Source organism: Chamaea fasciata, unplaced genomic scaffold (genome assembly GCF_029207755.1).
Source record: "Chamaea fasciata isolate MVZ Bird 193981 ecotype frontalis unplaced genomic scaffold, bChaFas1.0.hap1 SCAF_8, whole genome shotgun sequence".
Lineage (NCBI taxonomy): Eukaryota > Metazoa > Chordata > Aves > Passeriformes > Sylviidae > Chamaea > Chamaea fasciata.
Window position 1 is genome coordinate 23,160,898 of NW_027094093.1, and position 14,373 is coordinate 23,175,270.

General features: G+C 49.4%; 1 protein-coding gene across 2 annotated transcripts in view; it reads right to left on the bottom strand.

The window, feature by feature from the left end:
- SLC4A3 (solute carrier family 4 member 3) overlaps positions 1-14,373 on the bottom strand; it is a 34,996-nt gene that overhangs the window by 19,461 nt on the left and 1,162 nt on the right. The window contains exons 2-6 of one of the 2 annotated variants that reach the window (XM_066190082.1): positions 10,475-10,615; positions 9,106-9,262; positions 5,243-5,574; positions 4,681-4,823; positions 3,904-4,115 (exon numbers count right to left, since the gene is read on the bottom strand). In XM_066190082.1, the coding sequence (XP_066046179.1) occupies positions 3,904-4,115; positions 4,681-4,823; positions 5,243-5,574; positions 9,106-9,262; positions 10,475-10,528 (898 nt within the window). In that variant the 5' untranslated portion in view covers positions 10,529-10,615. Of the gene's footprint in view, positions 1-2,750; positions 3,399-3,903; positions 4,116-4,680; positions 4,824-5,242; positions 5,575-9,105; positions 9,263-10,474; positions 10,616-14,373 lie in introns of those variants that run through there. The other variant, XM_066190083.1, reaches the window with a different exon arrangement.

The following is a 14,373-nucleotide window of genomic DNA, read 5'->3' on the forward strand; positions in this document are numbered from 1 at the left end:
GAATACAACTCAGAGGAGCAAGGGTGGGCACCAGGTCTTAATTTAGGAGAACCACTGGTTTTGGGAGTCCCACGCAGAACCCAGCTGAAGTGCTCCAACCTGCTCTACAGAGACCATTTCTGTGTCCTGTCAGATTGGTGCTTTCCCCAATGAAAGTCAAGCTCAAGAGAGCACCTAAATCTGAGGTCCTTATTCAGGACAGGATCTTAGATTGAGACCAAAGGGTGATAGGCTCAGGGCATAGGTCTGTCCCTCTTGCTTGAAGCCAAACTCCCCAGGGAGTACTGCTCTTGCTGTGCAAATGCTCCCCAGCATCTGAGTGTGAAGACAGTGAAAATGTCAGAGGACAGAGAGCAATTCCTGTGGTAGCTCCACTACTATGAACTGATATGTCACCCTCCCACACAGCATCTCCTACAGTCTCTTCCAGAAGATGATCTTGTCATGTTAGCTTCCAGAGTCACATTTCTTCAGATGAACAAGTTCCTTTTCCACCAGCTTAAATCTGAATATGACAAATATGACTGCACTGGTTAAAGTCTTCCCCGAGAATGCCATTGCTAGCAGGCAATTGCCTTCAATTTACACCATAGCTCCTGCTCCCCTCCTTTCATTTCCCTCAATCCACAAGAAAGAAGACCAGAAAGAAGCATCAGAGTATTTGTATCAGTACTAGAGAGCAATCTGCTATCTGCAATGATTAAGTTATAGCAAGAAAAAAGAGATTTAAAACTCGGACTCTTGAAACATATAAAAAGAGACTTAGAACTCTGATTCTTGAAATATTTAAAACTAGACTAAATGAAGTGCTAATCAACATACTGTAAGACACAGGCCTATGCTGGCTTCTGGAAAAAGCTGCTCCCTGTCCTGCACAGAGCCCAGGTGTCTCTTGGCTGACGCTAAGTTCAATGTGATAGGAATAGCTCTTCCCTGCTGCCAGCGAGGTGCCCAGGCCCAGCACTCCCCATGCTCGAAACACTTAAAAGAATGCAAGGAGACCAAAGCCTCTATTCTGTTCAAAAGCAAATTGATTCCTCCTGGATCTGAGCTGCTCCTGGAAGAGGCATTGCCATGGAGTGAATAGCCAGGCAAGTGGCACTGGCTGAAAGTAAACTGGCTCTGTACAAAACAGACACTGGTGTCTCAGCCATGTCTGACTCTGCCATACCTCTCTGCAGGATTAATCCACAATGTGGATTCATTATACAAAAATAATTAGGAGTTGACTGTACAGTGCACCTGCAGTATTAGCTGTAGCAATCAATGAATGCGTTAACTACTAGAAAGCCCACTTTCCCCACTTTGTAAGCGATGTATTATCACACCTTGCAGAGTGATCTGCCCCTTCTACCTTCCCAAGAATAGCCATGTTTTCCAAAGTGAACCTGGAACAATTTCTTCACACTTTGAATTTACAGTTCATTCAGCTTAGGACAGCTGATGGGACCAATTTGCTCCAGGTTTCTATTTTGAACTTTGCTACTATTATATGCTCTATCAATTTACAGTAACAAGTAGCAGGCTTGTTACTGTAACAGCCAGAAGCTAATCCCCACTTGCTGGTCCCTGCAGAAGTACATGGGCAGACATTTTTTTCCCTGAAGGCTTGTAAAGATGGAACAGATGACAAAGAGAACATGATGCTGGGACTGGGAGGCAGGGCAAATTAAGTCTTTTGCCTGAGATCAAACAGTCTGTGGCAGAGGCAGAAGCTGAACCAAGGCATCCTGAGCTCCTGTTACAATCACTCTGCTTTCCCACTCTTCTGTGTAAAGCTGTTTAGTGGGCTAGTACTGGGACATAACCCTCCCATAGGGTGCACCACCCACCCATGTGCACTCCTAAAATCCCTTGAAAAATTAACACATGATCCAGATAAGGACATTTGGACAACCACCCATGAGCCATGGCTACGAACAGTATCACTCCCAAGGTAGGTCACCTTTTAGCATTGTGTACCAATGAAGGACCCCTGTGAGAGATGGGAGTGAGGCTCTGGTTTCTGCACCATCTCTGAGACAGCTCAGAGATCCCTCTGCAAGGGATATGAAGGTATAGAAACAGATGCAGAGAATATGAAGACATTCTTGATTCTCAGGATTTCTATTCTCTCCTTCCCTGCTCTTCCCACTCTTGCTTCCTTCCTTCCTCTTTTCCCCCTTCCAGGCACCTCGGCCAGCCTGCCATCAGCTAGTTTCACAACCATGCTCAAGCATGCAGATACAAAGACTAGGTTATTTTTTTCCTCTGGGCAATTAGGCTATGGTGCAGAGCTGAGAGCCTGATACCCACCTCCACTGTCAGACCTGCACCTCGACTCAAATTCCAGCAAACAGAGCAGCAGCACAGCCACCTTGTGCTACAAATGGAAGGAGAAATCTCTTTGTCCTTATACATACCTCAGAGCAGCTGCTTTTTCTCTGCCCACGGCAGGGGCCACATCCTGATAAGCACAAACAGCTTATCAGATGCAGCTGCCTCTGGAGCTGCTTGAGCGAGACGCACAGAGGAAAGCACTTCAGCACTACAACACAGATCAGTACTAAGACCTCACACAGACACACAGGCAACAGGCAGCTCCTCTGGTGCCCCCAGACACACAGTGGGGAAGACAGTACTTCCTCTAAACCAGAAGACCAACCTGACATGGAGAGGGTACAGACAACAAACACAGGAGGGAATTATACACTGTAGCTGGGGGCTCTGATCTACAGCTGCAACCATGGGGTCACTGCTCTGGTACTTACAGGTGGGCTCCCCGCCTGGGTAGCCCAGATGGTTTCTGATGGCCTCCCATAAATCAAAGTCTTCAAAATTGAAGGCAAATTCATCAAAGTCTTCATAGCCGAGTGAGTTGCGAATACAGGTGCTTATCACAACCTCCGGGCTGCTGCCCCCTTCTGATTCCTTTGCTGGCTCCTCTCTCTCTTGAAGGGTTGTCATTTTGTCCTTGTGAAGGTCAAGGGTCAGGTGTCATGAGCGACACGCCTTCAGATGAGGAGCCAGGATAGCCAGGCTGATGTGTGGAAAGCAAGCTGTCCCCCTGGGGCGGCTTCACCACAGCCCTGGGGCCAGCCCCGGTGCCTCGCTCCCCTGCTCAGGGGGCATGAAAGTGCCGGCTGCAGCAGACCTGAGGACTGATGAGGTTCCAGGAAGACTGGCTCCACCCAGGGATGCTTCTGTGGGGGGCTGCCCCACCAGCTCCTCCAGAGCAGGGTCCTCCCTTTTCCACGGGGTCTTGTGCCAGATGCCCAGGGATGCGGCCCCTGTGCTTCAGGGACAGCCAGGCTGCATGTGCAGCACCACTCCTCTCCCTCACTCCCCTCTGGTGTCTCCCTCCCTCTCCAGCCTGCAGAGCAACCTATTGAATTCTCCATGTCCTCGGGCCCGGAGCGTGCATTTCCATGACGTCTCTTCTCTCTGTCCTCGTGCCACGCACAGGGGCAGTCCCCCTCTGAGGCGCTCCAGAGGGGGCAGCTGCCTCTGCCACAAGAGCAGAGGACAGGGGAGGCTCCTCACCTCAGGTTTCTGCAATACCAGAGCTGGTGGCGTCACACAGAGGGCTGATCACTGGGAAAGTGTGTCAGGAGAGGAGAGAGCTGGGTCTCAGGAAAATGCTGGGAACCCTGAACCAGAGAGGACAGGGGGATGGGTGGAGGAGCAGGCATCCATGGGGCAAGTGGGAGAGTGGGAGTAGAGATGCTGAAAACACACTGTGGACAATGCAAAGCTGACAGAGGTGAGACACTGTTGCAAAAGAAGGATCTGGGGAACAGGAAGGTGAGGACCAGGTCCTGTGGCAAGCTGAAGACCATGCCTGAGGCTGCTAGGGGACACAAGAGAAGCACGGGACAAAGGGACACACGCACTGGTAATGCAGGTAGTGTTGTAAAGCCTCACTTTTCATGCCATCCAAGTCAGCAGATGCCAGCATCTGGGCTTCGGCCTCGTCTGTGGGGACGCGCTGGTACGCTGCACTCTCCAGGGTGGTCATGCTGCCAATACATATCCTCTCCTTCAAGTCATAGGTTGTCCGTTGTCCACTCGCCACCTGGCCCCAGGCCTTGCGCTTCTCCCACCCACGTGACAGACGATCTCGAGTCCCGGGGGGGCTGCAGGAACCAAAGAGACTGACAGTAGTAAGCAGGGTGAATGAGAATGGGCTGTGGCCCTCAGGGGTTGGGGTCCCACAGCCCAGCCCTGACCAGCAAGTTCCTGAGAAGGAGCAGGGCCAGGAGTCATCTCCTACAAAACCTGAAGGCTGCTCCTTCTGATCCTCCTCTTTCCTACCACATTGTGAGATCAGCTTGTGCCCAGTGCTGGGGACCCACCCCTGAGTTGATGGCCTCATGGTCCCCTCCCGGGGCTTCCCAGCTTGCAGTTCAGCATGACAGCACAAGCTAGCTGGAAGGAAGGGCACTCCAGGTGTGCAGCCCAGTGCCTCTAACCCTGCACTATGGGGATCCCATGGACCCAGGGAGGTTGCAGGAGTCCCATGGAATCATTGTCCCACCAGAGAGCAGCCCTCTTGTTCACAGATGCTCTCCCTCTGGGGCCCATGTCCCTTCTGACTCAGCAGGCAAGTTTAGGCTAAGCACAGCCCTGACCCCTGGGGACAGACTGTGCAGTGACCTTGAGCTGGGAAGAGCAACAGGCAGCTTGGCACTGCTCACCTACCTGTGGAGAGAGGCGGGGCCCTTGTCCTGCAGTAGGTCAGCAAAGCGAGGCATGGGGGACAGGATGCCACACTCCTCCTCCACGTGGAACTGCACGGGAGCCAGAGTGCTGCTGGACTCCTCCTCATCGCTGCCAACGGTGAACTGCAGAGACAACAGTCCTGACAGCAGGAGCTGGGCAGACAGCCTTCACCCCAATGCAGGCACACAGAGCCTCCTCAGAATGGGCCACAATGACTTTTCCCACATGCCTCATACCCTGGGACTGGTCATATTGAGCCCTACACTATACTAGAAACCTTAAGAACAGATACATTGATCTTCCCCCATGGGTCTTACAGCCCCAAAATGCTCACACACACCTACTCCTGCATCCACATCAAGCAATGACTTACCTGTCACTGTCCTTTGGTGGCCATCTCTGCCAAGCAAGGACAAAAACACTCTTCCCACAATACTGCACAGCTACAACTTTTTATCTCTGAGCAGCACACTTGCTGGCACCCTCCTACCACCTCCCCCTAGACTCAAGCCCCATCCAGATAGCCATGCCCTGGCCTTGCCTTTGGTTTGCTTGGGGACTCCAGTTTAGGGGATGTGTCCTTCCCACGAGCTTCAGCCTCAGACTCTGCAGAGAATTCTTTCTCCTGGACCTCCTCTGCCTCAGATTCTCCTTCTTCTTCTTCTTCTTCTTCCTCTTCTTCCTCCTCTTCTCCCTCCTCGTCCTCTTCCTGGATGGTGGGGGTGACCTCTGAGGGAGGTATTGAGGTTTTCTTCTTTTTCCTCCTCCTTTTTTTCCTCCTGCTGGCACGGGGTGGCCTCTTTTGGAACTTGAGGGCAGAAGGGAGGTGAGTGGAAAGGGGATGATGGATGTGGTGCGAGGTTTGGCGGTGGACTGAGAGAGAAAAAGAGAGTCAGGGGCAGGAAGAGGCTGGGAGGAACCTGCCAGGCGCCCCTCCAGGAAACAGTATGGTCTGAAGATCAAGGGCCAGGAAGGGCAAGGAGAGCCACCAGCCCGCAGGGACATAGCAAAGCTCTTTCAATGATGTGGCAGGCTGTGTCCAGACTGGGGTAGGTGGGGACACAGCCCCTGTGCAGTGCCAAACCACCCCAACACAGCTCCACAGCAGCCTTGGGGAAGGCAGCACTCCTTTCCCCATGCTGCCAAAAGCCATTTGCATGGCTGTGCAAAGCTGCAGTGACCTGCCCCAGGCAACATCCCCTTCCTAAACCTGGAGAAATATTTCTTGCATCCTCAAACAAGCATGATTTGGGTCCTTTACAAACTTTCTCGGGACACTACTAAGTGGTTAGGCCATGGCTTAGTGGTGGACTTGGTGTTATGTTTACAGTTGGACTTGATGATCTTAAAGGTCTTTTCCATCCTAAATGATAGTGATTTCTTTTCTGTATAATGTTTCTTTGAGTTGAATAGATGTAGTTTATTTATTCCCCAGGCTTTGACAGAAAGTCCCTCCTACACAGCCACAGGAGCAACAGTGCAGATGCAACCTAAGTCCACACCCCGGGTACTTTGAGGGCATGTGTCTACCAGCCTCTGAAATTCAGGTTCAGTTAGGAGGCTGTCTTTTAAAAACCAGGGTAAAGAAACAGGGCAAAAAGACTTTTCTTTAAACTAATCTACAAAGAGAAATTCATACAGGCTTGACCTGAGTGTCATGGGAATTACGGAGTGAGAAGAAATTAAGGGCATTTCTGAGTCTTCACTCCAAAACAAAGGCAATGCACCAGGCAGGGAACAGGGTAAGCTCAGCATCCCACTGTGAGAGAAAGAGAAGCCATTGCTGCCAGGGCTAGCTGCAGGCACAAAGCGTCCCACGGACAGTCTGCAGGATGCACAGGTCCTGGGGCTGCACCCGGAGCGGTTGAAATCAGGGGGGCACTGGCCACTGGGCAAGGGGGTGTTGCTCGACAGCTCTTCCTGAGGAATTGTTTCCAGTCTATTTTGATTTGGTTCCTTCCCAGCTTTCCTGTGACATGGCAGCAAAATCTGTTTATAGTGAAAACTACCTTCAAAAGACATTTTCAATGTAGGCTGTAACCCTCTCCCTGGGAGAGCCAGGCAGGTTCATTGTTCTGCTGTCATGTTTCCTTTCCTTTGGTTTCTCAAGTCTTTTCTCCCTTGTTTCCCCCCTTGGGAACAGCAGGGATATTTCACACATCCCCCTCGTTCAGAAGCAGCAGCTTGTGGCAAGATAAGAAGAGAGTTAGAATGGTCTGCAAATTGGAAAGAGTTTGGGCTCTTTATAAACACTTTTCTCTCAAAAGTGTTTTTTTCTTTGACTTAACTGGGTGTACCCTATTTCACTCACAAGATGTAGCAGAAAGACCCTCCTGTCCTGCTGCTGCTGTACTTCTATAGCATGCCACAGATAGGTCAGGCACGAATTTTTAATATAAGCAGCAAGGTAGACCTCAACTATACACACGTTGCTTCTTCAACAGCACAAGGCTGCTGGTGAGGACACAGCCCATCTTTCCCTCTTAGCTTCTTCACTTCAGCCCAAGACAGAAACATTTATGTTTTGGATCAGAAGGAAACTGAAGCCTTGGGCTGCAGGGAAGGGCAGTGATGGTGTGTAATCTGGCATAGAAGAGGGGAGTTCTGCTCTTCTCTTCACCCCTGCACTCAGCCCTCTCATATCAACTGATCACATCTCCACAGAGCTGGTCTGGAGGCGGGAAAAACACACCTCTCCCAAGCACAAAAGGATTCATACCTCCCTCTTCTTCCTCCTTGTCCTCCTGTGCATCCAGTTCCTGCCCTCCCTCCCTGCTCCCTTTCTTGCACTCCCTGCCTGTATGGAAAGTTACTGCCAATCTAGTGTCCCAGATGTTTGATTACATCTCACTGTGAACTTGATACAAGAGATATGAAAAAGTAATTTGGATAGGGAGCCCAGAAGAAGAGCCTACATATTAGGAATTCCTGGCTTCAACTGGAGGAGGAAACATTTCTAAGCCCAGAGAGCATTCACCTCTATGGGCTGGTATGTCATCTTTAAAAGTCTAATGACCTAACCAGATCTTCCAGCTTTATGAATACAAACTGCATAAAACTTCTGATAACCAGGGTTGATGTCCCAGGCAACAGAAATACATCAGGAGTTTGGAGGAAAAAAAGCTTGATTCTGACAAAAGAAAAATGATTTTCCTATTAATAAGGAAAAAAACCCCAAACCCCAAACAGTACAAATCTCTGGTCAAATTTTCAAAAAGCTTCTGCCATGCATGCTCAAGCAGATCATCCATGTCCTCCAAGCCAACCCGCACACCTGTGCACAGGCAGAGCTTCTGAGCAGGTAGGTCCTATGGGTGCAGGACAAGAATTCAACCCACAGCAAAGCTATCAGCACCTTGCAGCCATGTGTATGAGTGACTGTGAGCCCAGATGGGAAGTGTTACTTGAATGGAGCCTCTGTAGGGAAATGACACAGGCAAAAAAACAGCAGCTGAAGTGCACTACAGTAATAGACTTTTACCAGCAAGCTTTTATAACAGTCATTGGAAGTGAGTGGCCAAGCAGAAAACAGCCTGGTGATGTACTTGGGACATAATGTTCCCAAGGTTGTATTCCATCATAGCCAAGCTGGAAAAGAAGCACTATGTGACTGTGGAGAGCCACAGACTGGGAAAATCTCCCAACCATTGCTATGTGTCTGCCACACAAACAGGCTGCTGGATGGGGGCCTCTTCCTGCCCTCCACTGCTGTTACTACAAAGTAATAGAACCCACCTACACCCGGCAATATCTTACAGTCACTCTTGTTGGTACATTCTCATTTAACATCCAAAGTGACTTTGGGCAGACCAGTTGCCTTCATCATGAAAAAGCAGTTAGAGGAATAGATACGCTGCTCAGATGAATTCAGGTGAGATAACTACAGCACTTTAAATTCCATTTTTATTTTGCAGTTTCTTTCTTTGATCTGATAAGCCCAACGGATTTTTGAGTGCTATTTAGAAATACACAGGCATGTCTGACTGGAGCCATCTGCTTTCAAACAGGGGAGGACAGCCTGGCTTCTGGTCATATTTGGATGTTTCTTTGTAGCCACACAGAAGAAAAATTGTTTTAAACTGGAAATTTCAACTTGGGGAAGTAGCTGCAGAGGTCTCAGAGACTGGTCTAGGAGGTGAGCGAACATCCTGGGCTGAGCTACACTGGTGGGTGGGCTGTGCAGTAGCTATGCCTATGGAGGCAGAGAAAACAGGAACAGACTGGAAACAGGCCGTGGGCACTGGTGCTAAACTATGTGTACATGGCACCTTAGGAACACTCTGGAGGAAGGAAGTGAATAGCAGGCTAATACAATCTGCAGTCCTGGCACTGTAGAGCACATGGGACTGAGTGAGGGCTGGTGGTGAAGGTGGAAGGGGGTACAATGTTTCAAAACCTACATACATTCAAAATCTCTCTCACTGTAGCTGCGACTTTGCTTCTCCAGACTGCTTGATGCTGACTTGCTTATCAGGTCCCCAAATCTCTCGATTGACAAAGTCTTATCCAAGTCCTCATCGTCCTCGGCACCAGGAGAGGCTTTCTCTGCGTCATCTCTGCCCTGCACAGAAACCGCCAGGTAAGAATCAAACACGGCAGACTCCTAAAGCCCTCTGGATCCTCCTGCCCTTCCAACAGTGCCAGCTTGCTAAAGAGCAGCAGGCTCCATACAACAGGCCTGGGGCATAATTTCTCACACAGAGGCACAGCACTGCTCAAAACTAAGTGCTAGAACAGACCGGCAAGCTCTAAGGCACACTCTGCAGGGATACCTTAGTGGTTCTCCACACCTCTCTTGAGTGGTAAGTATTGAGGGAATACGCAGTTGCCTGTTCTGCCCATTAGATGGAATGCATAGCTTTTGTTTGGCTGGAATTTCTCTCTCGTCACATTTAACTGCTGCCCTCTGGTACTCCCTTTGCCCGGGCTGCTATCTCTCTCATTCTTAGACCTCCTCTGTATTTCCCCTTAGGAAAGAACATGCCTGCTCTGGTGAGCTGCCCTTGGGTCAGTGACCACCCTGTGCCTACCCACCTCCCCCCCACACACCTAGGGACTCCTGGTTCCTCTTGGATGCCTTCTTCAGGCTTTCCCTCCTGTTTCAGGCAATGGGAACTTCTCTGCCTTTTGCTGGTGGAAATGGCCTGAGATGAGCAACACCAGGTGTCCCCTGGCCTTTCTTTCCTTCTTTCTTTCTTTCTCCTGAGCAGCTGCAGCTGGTAAAATTTTCCATCAATATAGCAGAAATGCCAGTGCAGAGCTGTTGTGGACTCCCGTGTTTCCATGGAAACAGGAGGAGGCCCAACTGTGACAAATCTGCTAGGCAGAAAGAGGGAGCAAGGCAGCTTTAGCCGAGAGATCCCTCTCCTCGCATCCCCATCCTCTAGCTGTGGCCTAGGAGCAGCTCTGTATCTGTGGGTGAGACTGCTTCTCCTCTCACCTTAGCACAGGTGCCCCAAGCCCAGCCTAAATGGAGATAGTCTACTTTCAAGTTGCTCAGCTCCTCCTGTCACTTGTGTAACCTACCCAAAGGCATGTGAAGGCACAGGGACCTCACAGAGCAATCTCTGGCCTTTTCTGGGCCACTGTTTGCTGTCTGCATGGAGAGGATATGGGCTCATGGGCAGCCTCAGGGCACCCTTTGTGCATACCTGCCCCCAGTAAATGCGGGCTGTGTCTCCTACGCTGCCTGGACACCAGCCCCGCTCTCAGCCGGCAGGAGCACGGTCCCCGGGGAAGAGACAGCCCCGCTGCTGCTGGATTCCCACCTCACCTGCTGCAAGTCGATGAAGACATCTCCTACGGGAGGGGACTCTCCAGCTGCCATTTTGGTTCAGGACCTAAGGGCCTGGGCAAAATATCAACCCTTCTCTTTCACCGGCAGGCACCCAGCAAACCTGGAGAGTGGCATAACCTGTGGAGAGAGGGCAGGACAAGGGAATGTCGTGGGAGACTGCTGGCCACTGCCCTCAAGCCCCTGGCTCCTGATCCAGAGGTCACCTCACCAGCCCTTGGAGAACCTCCCTGGCATCATGAGGACTGGCCTGTCCCCAGCAGTGTGCAGGGGCAAGTGGCCCAGCCCACACTGCTTTGGCCACCAGCTCCAGCTGATCAGGGATAGATGGGATCCTGTCCTTCTTCGAAAGGTCAGAGGGGCCAATGGAGACAGCAGCTATATATAGCTCCTGCATGGGCTGTGCAAGAGAAGGAAAAGCTTCCTGCTCAGCCACCTCTACAGCAGCACACCTGTGCAAAGCCAGGGTGTGACTGACCACCAGGGAAAGAAAAAGACGGAGAGATCAGGTGCTAGAGTACATGCCAGGAGCAGGCAGCAGAGTGATCCTGTGGTACCTAGCTTTAACTGGACAGTTCCCCAAAAAGGCTAGAAGAACCACATAGAGAGCTGTGCAGACCACAGAGACAGCACAAGGACAAACAGTTCATCATCCAAATGTCACATACAAAACAACACATGTTACAGGCAAAGAGACCGACCTTCAGGCTGCAGATCTGTGCCCTGTCAGCACTGGCAGGACTAAAGGGCACACAAGTCCCTGAGGACAGCACAAAGGAACAATCTGCTCAATATCCAGCTATAGGTGAGAAAAGTAAAGAGATGCCACACTTGACAAAGACTGGGATACAAACTAACACAGAAACACCTCTGGTCAAACCATCTACAGCAGCAGCACAGCCTAAGCAGCATGGGCTGCACCCCAGGAAGAACTGGAGATGGTACAGAGACCGGCACTGGGAAGACACTGATCTCCAAAAACTCATCTGAAACAGAGAAGATGTAAGCACATGCACAATGATTTGGGCACAGGGAGAAGCAAAGTGTCCTCAGCTCACAGCACAAGAAAAGGGACATTCGTTAAAACTACAATGGTAGAATACAAATTAATTCAAAATTGGCAAAACATTTTTTTAGTGATGTCATCAAGGAGCAAAAAACTGCAAAGTCAGAGGATAGCTTGGCCATCTCTCTGGTAATGAGTTGTATTTATGACAAAGAAAATTAAGAGAAGTTAAACCCGTCTTTCAGAACAAGCTATTCTCCAGCGATGAAAGCTTTGGAGTAAGTATTATAGTCTGTGTCCTGGCTATATGCTGAGGGGTTTCTTACTATCTCATCTGAAGTACCTAGCATGGGACACTGTTCAAGACAGGTGACCAAAACACTAAAGATTGTCTAAGGATGAAACCAGTAAGGCCACTTCATCATCCCTTTTATCTTTGAAGATCTCAGAAGGTCTACAGTCTGCTTACTCTGCCTACATGAAGAGCTTATTCAAACCAAAAATCTCAGGACCACCTGTAAGGCAAGTTTTTGAGGAGCTGATCTGACCACTGATGAAGGATGCTCCTTTGCTCCACCTTCCTAATTATCAGGAACAAGGCAAAACATAAGGGAAGAAACCCCTGAAACACACCTCAAATGGACTCAACACTAATTTCATCCTCAGTAAGACCTCAACAGCTCAAGAGAAACAGGCTGCCAAGACAGACATCTAAACAGCAAATGCAACATCCAGGCCATCCTTTTGGTAGGAGGCATGATAGAGAAAAGGTTAATACATGGTGCTTTTTTTTCCTTTTTTTTCTTTTTTTTCCATTTAATTCAACAAGAGGGTATAATTCCATTAAAAGAAAGAGCAGTACATTTGAAACTGAAGGCAGGGAACATTTTATTCCACTGGGAAGAGCTGGCAGGGGAACCTCACTTTGCAGGGCCATGGCATCACCACTGTTAAAGAAAGGATTGGACATTTTTAAGGAATAGAACACTCACAACTACAGAGCGACTGCAAAAATGTGTTGCAAGCACTATAACTTAGGGAGTAAAAAGATAATGGGGCTTTGGACAGCAGCTCCTGTAGAGTCAGAATCCTTAAACTTAGCCAAATTGTAAAGGTAAATTAACAAAAGAAATGCTAATGCTCAGCTTCACTTCAATGTCACTAACAGGCCTTGTGGGGCCTTTGAAGTAAACTAAAAACTACCAGCAGGGTTGTGAAGCAATGTGCTTTGTTTCAGGTCAACCTTAGGTATGTCTGAAGCAAGGCAGAGGCTCCAGGGGCATTTTGTGCTCTGGGAGGGAGGAAACCCACATCCTGGAGAACTGCTGGGTGCAGCACATTCTGCTGACACCAGCTTTGTAAGATGTTACACTGAGTTTAAAACTACAGCCCAACTGCCTAAACGAAATTAAAAGCGAGGGAAAATCCAGCACTTAGTCTTTCTTTATCCATCATAGCAGCACATTCAGAATTATGCTGAAGCTATCATTCTAATGAGGCTGAACAGCTAAAAGCCAGACAGTTGTAGTAGCAGTAAGAGAGCCCTGGGACTTGCTTTGAAATTTCAGAGGGACTGGGAGATACTCCCAGGGTTTTCATCAATGCCCCACTCACCACCCTGTGATGTGTGGGCACCCCAAGCTGGCAGGACTTGGGCCCCAGCTCTTGGAAGGCTCTGACGCTTTGGGGATGAGAGAGAGGTGAGGATGAGAGGTGTGTTCTCCAATTCTAACCCTACCAGGTCTCCTGTTTCTGAAGAATGGAGAGCCCACAGCCTGAAAGCACTGCTGCTCCCCTTCAGCACATTCACAGCTGGCCACAGCCACTAGAGGCCACTTGCCCCTTACTCTGTGCCACCTCTGGAGGAAGGCTGGATGGACACCTACTGGGATCCTGCCTGGCATTTTTATCACCCTCAACAGATGGAGCTCACAGAAGAGCAAAATTTTGCCAGTGGGCCAGAGGTATTGATTTATAAGGAAAGGTTAGGAGCTAATTTTGTCTAGCACAATATGGGATGACTAAGATGGGGAGGGGACAAACCAGCAGTCTGAAAAGATCTCAAGGGTGTAAAACACAACGAAATATTATTTTTTTTTGTCAGGCAGCCCTTCATACAGAGACTTAAGAACGGGTTAAAATTTAAAATAGAAACTTAAAAAGGAGTATTGCAGAGAACTCTGTTAATAAGCACCATGCTAAAGTGCCGAGCCTGCTGGCATCACTGCCTGGGTTGCCATAAGAAAAGCACAAGACAAAATGGGAAACTAAAAAAACAAACACCACTAAAGAAAAGCAAATGACTGATACCTTCATCCTACTCTATCTTCTGGTTATGGGGAGTACGTGATTCAGCATTCCTGCTAGAAGTAATTTTCAGTAATAGAAGCGTCATGCCAGCAGGCCAGATTCAAAGGGAGGCCAGAAAAATCCACAGCCTGCCAACCTGTGTGCACTCACACATCCCCACTCTCTCCAGAAGCACATCAGTGAACAGAACTGGCTCACATAAATCACCATTACTTGTACTGACCATCTAGGCTTAACAGATTCTGAAGGAAAGCGAGCAGGCATGTCCCTGCAATGCTGGCAGCTAAGCATCTCCCACATGTTGCTCACAAGGACTCCAGCAGGGCTCCCCCTCATCCCCAAAGGCTGCTTCACAGTGCCAGTGCTTCCCTGTTTTGCTGAGACAAACGCAATCTGGCACATCTTTGAGGGCCAAGATAGCAGTTCATACTGTCCCTTTGCAATAAAGATGAGTCAGTAACGCTACAGACAGGCTGCCCCAGCTCTACGGGCAAGGGGCTGCATGGAGACAGCCATTAGGTCCCACATTCATCTCCACAGCTCTTCCTTAATCCCTTGGCCA